At 45.7% G+C, this 6000-nt stretch overlaps 1 protein-coding gene across 3 annotated transcripts in view; it reads right to left on the reverse strand.

Annotated features, from left to right (window-relative positions):
- rapsn (receptor-associated protein of the synapse, 43kD) overlaps positions 1-5423 on the reverse strand; it is a 332392-nt gene extending 326969 nt beyond the window's left edge. Inside the window, exon 1 of one of the 3 annotated variants that reach the window (XM_086007452.1) lies at positions 3879-5423. In XM_086007452.1, coding sequence (XP_085863578.1) covers positions 3879-4589 — 711 coding nt within the window. In that variant the 5' untranslated portion in view covers positions 4590-5423. The remainder of the gene's footprint in view (positions 1-3878) is intronic. The other 2 variants (XM_086007453.1, XM_086007451.1) reach the window with 2 other exon arrangements.
- Between the last annotated feature and the right edge of the window lie 577 nt (positions 5424-6000).

Here is a 6000-nt window from a genome sequence, read left to right on the forward strand (position 1 = left end):
CAGTGTGAATGTGTTCTAGTGCTGTATCAGTGTGAATGTGTTCTAGTCCTGTATCAGTGTGAATGTGCTCTAGTGTTGTATCAGTGTGAATGTGCTCTAGTGTTGTATCAGTGTGAATGTGTTCTAGTGCTGTATCAGTGTGAATGTGTTCTAGTCCTGTATCAGTGTGAATGTGCTCCAGTGCTGTATCAGTGTGAATGTGCTCTAGTGTTGTATCAGTGTGAATGTGCTCCAGTGCTGTATCAGTGTGAATGTGCTCCAGTGCTGTATCAGTGTGAATGTGCTCTAGTGTTGTATCAGTGTGAATGTGCTCTAGTGTTGTATCAGTGTGAATGTGCTCTAGTGCTGTATCAGTGTGAATGTGCTCCAGTGCTGTATCAGTGTGAATGTGCTCCAGTGCTGTATCAGTGTGAATGTGCTCTAGTGTTGTATCAGTGTGAATGTGCTCTAGTGCTGTATCAGTGTGAATGTGCTCCAGTGTTGTATCAGTGTGAATGTGCTCTAGTGTTGTATCAGTGTGAATGTGCTCCAGTGTTGTATCAGTGTGAATGTGCTCTAGTGCTGTATCAGTGTGAATGTGCTCCAGTGTTGTATCAGTGTGAATGTGCTCTAGTGCTGTATCAGTGTGAATGTGCTCTAGTGTTGTATCAGTGTGAATGTGCTCTAGTGCTGTATCAGTGTGAATGTGCTCTAGTGCTGTATCAGTGTGAATGTGCTCCAGTGCTGTATCAGTGTGAATGTGCTCTAGTGCTGTATCAGTGTGAATGTGCTCTAGTGCTGTATCAGTGTGAATGTGCTCCAGTGCTGTATCAGTGTGAATGTGCTCTAGTGCTGTATCAGTGTGAATGTGCTCTAGTGCTGGATCAGTGTGAATTTGCTCCAGTGCTGTATCAGTGTGAATGTGCTCTAGTGTTGTATCAGTGTGAATGTGCTCCAGTGTTGTATCAGTGTGAATGTGCTCTAGTGCTGTATCAGTGTGAATGTGCTCTAGTGTTGTATCAGTGTGAATGTGCTCTAGTGTTGTATCAGTGTGAATGTGCTCTAGTGTTGTATCAGTGTTCTCGTGTTGTATCAGTGTGAATGTGCTCTAGTGCTGTATCAGTGTGAATGTGCTCAAGTGCTGTATCAGTGTGAATGTGCTCTAGTGTTGTATCAGTGTTCTCGTGTTGTATCAGTGTGAATGTGCTCTAGTGCTGTATCAGTGTGAATGTGCTCTAGTGCTGTATCAGTGTGAATGTGCTCTAGTGTTGTATCAGTGTTCTCGTGTTGTATCAGTGTGAATGTGCTCTAGTGTTGTATCAGTGTTCTCGTGTTGTATCAGTGTGAATGTGTTCTAGTGCTGTATCAGTGTGAATGTGCTCCAGTGCTGTATCAGTGTGAATGTGCTCTAGTGTTGTATCAGTGTTCTCGTGTTGTATCAGTGTGAATGTGCTCTAGTGCTGTATCAGTGTGAATGTGCTCTAGTGTTGTATCAGTGTTCTCGTGTTGTATCAGTGTGAATGTGCTCTAGTGCTGTATCAGTGTGAATGTGCTCTAGTGCTGTATCAGTGTGAATGTGCTCTAGTGTTGTATCAGTGTGAATGTGCTCCAGTGCTGTATCAGTGTGAATGTGCTCTAGTGTTGTATCAGTGTTCTCGTGTTGTATCAGTGTGAATGTGCTCTAGTGCTGTATCAGTGTGAATGTGCTCTAGTGTTGTATCACTGTGAATGTGCTCTAGTGTTGTATCAGTGTGAATGTGCTCTAGTGCTGTATCAGTGTGAATGTGCTCTAGTGTTGTATCAGTGTGAATGTGCTCCAGTGCTGTATCAGTGTGAATGTGCTCTAGTGTTGTATCAGTGTTCTCGTGTTGTATCAGTGTGAATGTGCTCTAGTGCTGTATCAGTGTGAATGTGCTCTAGTGTTGTATCAGTGTTCTCGTGTTGTATCAGTGTGAATGTGCTCTAGTGCTGTATCAGTGTGAATGTGCTCTAGTGTTGTATCAGTGTGAATGTGCTCCAGTGCTGTATCAGTGTGAATGTGCTCTAGTGTTGTATCAGTGTTCTCGTGTTGTATCAGTGTGAATGTGCTCTAGTGTTGTATCAGTGTTCTCGTGTTGTATCAGTGTGAATGTGCTCTAGTGTTGTATCAGTGTTCTCGTGTTGTATCAGTGTGAATGTGTTCTAGTGCTGTGTCAGTGTGAATGTGCTCTAGTGCTGTATCAGTGTGAATGTGCTCTAGTGCTGTATCAGTGTGAATGTGCTCTAGTGCTGTATCAGTGTGAATGTGCTCTAGTGCTGTATCAGTGTGAATGTGCTCTAGTGCTGTATCAGTGTGAATGTGCTCTAGTGTTGTATCAGTGTGAATGTGCTCTAGTGCTGTATCAGTGTGAATGTGCTCTAGTCCTGTATCAGTGTGAATGTGCTCTAGTGGTGTATCAGTGTGAATGTGCTCCAGTGCTGTATCAGTGTGAATGTGCACTAGTGCTGTATCAGTGTGAATGTGCTCCAGTGCTGTATCAGTGTGAATGTGCTCTAGTGTTGTATCAGTGTGAATGTGCTCTAGTGTATCAGTGTGAATGTGCTCTAGTGTTGTATCAGTGTGAATGTGCTCTAGTGTATCAGTGTGAATGTGCTCTAGTGCTGTATCAGTGTGAATGTGCTCTAGTGCTGTATCAGTGTGAATGTGCTCTAGTGTATCAGTGTGAATGTGTTCTAGTGTTGTATCAGTGTGAATGTGCTCTAGTGCTGTATCAGTGTGAATGTGCCCTCGTGCTGTATCAATGTGAATGTGCTCTAGTGCTGTATCAGTGTGAATGTGCGCTAGTGTTGTATCAGTGTGAATGTGCTCCAGTGCTGTATCAGTGTGAATGTGCTCCATCAGTGTGAATGTGCTCTAGTGCTGTATCAGTGTGAATGTGCTCTAGTTTTGTATCAGTGTGAATGTGCTCTAGTACTGTGTCAGTGTGAATGTGCTCTAGTGTTGTATCAGTGTGAATGTGCTCCAGTGCTGTATCAGTGTGAATGTGCTCCATCAGTGTGAATGTGCTCTAGTGCTGTATCAGTGTGAATGTGCTCTAGTTTTGTATCAGTGTGAATGTGTTCCAGTGCTGTATCAGTGTGAATGTGCTCTAGTGTTGTATCAGTGTGAATGTGCTCTAGTGTTGTATCAGTGTGAATGTGCTCTAGTGCTGTATCAGTGTGAATGTGCTCTAGTGATGTATCAGTGTGAATGTGCTCTAGTGTTGTATCAGTGTGAATGTGCTCTAGTGTTGTATCAGTGTGAATGTGCTCTGTTGTTGTATCAGTGTGAATGTGCTCCAGTGTTGTATCAGTGTGAATGTGCTCTAGTGTTGTATCAGTCTGTATGTGCAGTCGTGCTGTATCTGTGTGAATGTACATAAAAGCTATACCTGACCTGTGAACTCTGCAAATTTCTGTGCCTCCTGGTTGGTTACGTTTGTTTTTGAGTGTTTGCAAGTGAGTGCATGGTGAGTAACCCATCAGAAAGAGGCCAGCCATCCATTGGCACCTCTGAGGCCCTGAGATGGAGTTGTGTAAATATAAGCCCTTTCTTTCCTGAACTATTTCGGAAAAATGAATCCCTAAAATGGGCATGAAAACCCAGAAGGGACGTGGCCCCCGCAGTCTCCCCCTGACCTCTGTCACTGTGTGCCAGCTGTACAGGGTGGGGGTGGGAGGGACCCCGAGCCGAGTCCCTCCCTGATTCTCACAGCCAATCGAGAATCCCTTGACCAGCTTCATTTTGGCAGCTAAGGGCGATGTCTGAGTCTCTTTGAATCTCTGGAACCTTTATCCTCCCCTCCCCTCCCCACCATCAGAGCTGATCACAATTGCTAATGAATGGATCAAAGGCTGGGCAATGCCTGGGTAAGTCTTACCTCGCAGCATTCCATGGCATCCTCCGAGCGACCCAGTTTCCGGTAAGCCACTGCCATGTGGTACTGGCTCATTGCCTTGTACTTCAGGCTCCAGCCTTTGCCATAATCGCTGACCAGCTCTGCCGCTTTGCAGGGGAAGAAGAGGGCCTTCTCATAATCCTTCAGCTGAATGTAGAAGTTGCCCAGGCTGCAGCATACCCGGCACTCCAACATCTTGTCGTCATTGCTGTGTGCATAGCGCAGGGCCTTTTCAAAGCACTCCAGGGCCTTCTGGAAGGAGCTGAGGCCCAGGTAGGCATTGCCCATGCTCAGACACACCTGCCCATTCAGCTGCAGCCCCACCGTGGTGCCTTGCATGCTCAAGCAGGTCTTACAATAGGAGACGGTCTTGGGGAAGTCGCACAATTTCTCATTGCTCCGAGCCAGGTTGAGGTACGACTCGGTGACGTAATCGGAGTCGCCGATTTCTCGGGCCACGTCGATCTGAGTTACGGCGAACTTCATCATGTCTTTGAACTTGCCCATTTCCGAGTGAGCTGTGATCAGGCAGCCCAGCACCCGGAACCTGCCGGGCAGGTCAGTGGTCTTCTGCAGAACCCGGTTCCAGATGTCCAGGGCTTTGGCGGTCTCATTGGATTGGTAGAGACGTAGGCCTTTTTCGATTTGCTGCTTGGTTTGGTCCTGGCCCATATTCACTTCAAACAGGAGCATAAAAATCTCTGCGTCAACACACAGCCTAGCCTAACATGGAGAGTCACAGGGATCTGCCCGGGAGGAGGCGGGTAAGGCTGCTGTTAGGGGTTAAACAATTCCCCGAGCAGCTAGCGCTCGTCTCAGCTCCAAAGTACGCTTCACAAAGGGCTTCATTCAGGATCTGAATCACGGAGACTGGAAGAGCTGAAACTTAATCAGTCACACCCTCACATCTTCATTATCAGGAAGGAAGGGGATTGGCTGCAGCTGTCACCATCCGTTCCAGGCATGTGGCGCCGTCAGTCTCCAAGGTCAACACAAGACACCGCTCGAGGTCAAATCACAGTTGGCAGCAGCTGATTCAACAAACTAACAATCACACCACCGAATAACTCTCTCCGAATAAAGCCCCCGAATAAACATCTCTGAAAAAACCCCGAATAACCCTCTCCGAATAAACTCCAAATAAGTATCTCTCAATAAACCCCCTGAAGTACCATCTCCGAATAACCCTCTCCAAATAAACCCTGAATAATCCTCTCCGAATAAACTCTGAATAACCCTCTCCGAATAAACCCTGAATAGCCCTCTCTGAATGAACCCTGAATAACCGTCTCCGAATAAACCCTGAATAACCCTCTCCGAATAAACTCCCCGAATAACCCACTCCGAATAAACACTGAATAACCCTCTCCGAATAAACCCTGAATAACCCTCAATGAATAAACGCTGAATAACCCTCTCCGAATAAACCCTGAATAACCCTCTCCGAATAAACCCCCCGAATAACCCTCTCCGAATAAACCCTGAATAACCATCTCCGAATAAGCACCCGAATAACCCTCTCTGAATAAACACCCAAATAACCCTCTCTGAATAAACACTGAAAAACCCTCTCAGAATAAACCCCTGTCCGAATAAACCCTGAATAAGCCCCTCTGCATAAACACCCTGAATAACCCTCTCCGAATAAACACCCTGAATAACCCCCTCTGAATAAACCCCCTGAAATATCCTCTCTGAATAAACCCCTGAATCACACTGTCTGAATAAATCCTGAATAAACCTCTCCGAATAAACACCCGAATAACCCTCTCTGAATAAACACTGAATAACCTTCTCCAAATAAACCCCCGAAGAACTCACTCCTAATAAACACCCTGAATAACTCTCTCCGAAAAATACCTGAACAACCCACTCTGAATAAACACCCGAATAACCCTCTGTGAAAAAACACTGAATAACCCTCTCAGAATAAACCCCTGCCCGAATAAACCCTGAATAACCCTCTCTGAATAAACCCTGAATAACCCTCTTCGAATAAACACCCGAATAACCCTCTCCGAATAAACCCTGAATAACCCTCTCCGAATAAACTCCCCGAATAACCCACTCCGAATAAACACTGAATAACCCTCTCCGAATAAAC

This window comes from Somniosus microcephalus, chromosome 15 (genome assembly GCF_052327205.1).
Source record: "Somniosus microcephalus isolate GS21.2 chromosome 15, FLI_Smic_1.0, whole genome shotgun sequence".
NCBI lineage: Eukaryota > Metazoa > Chordata > Chondrichthyes > Squaliformes > Somniosidae > Somniosus > Somniosus microcephalus.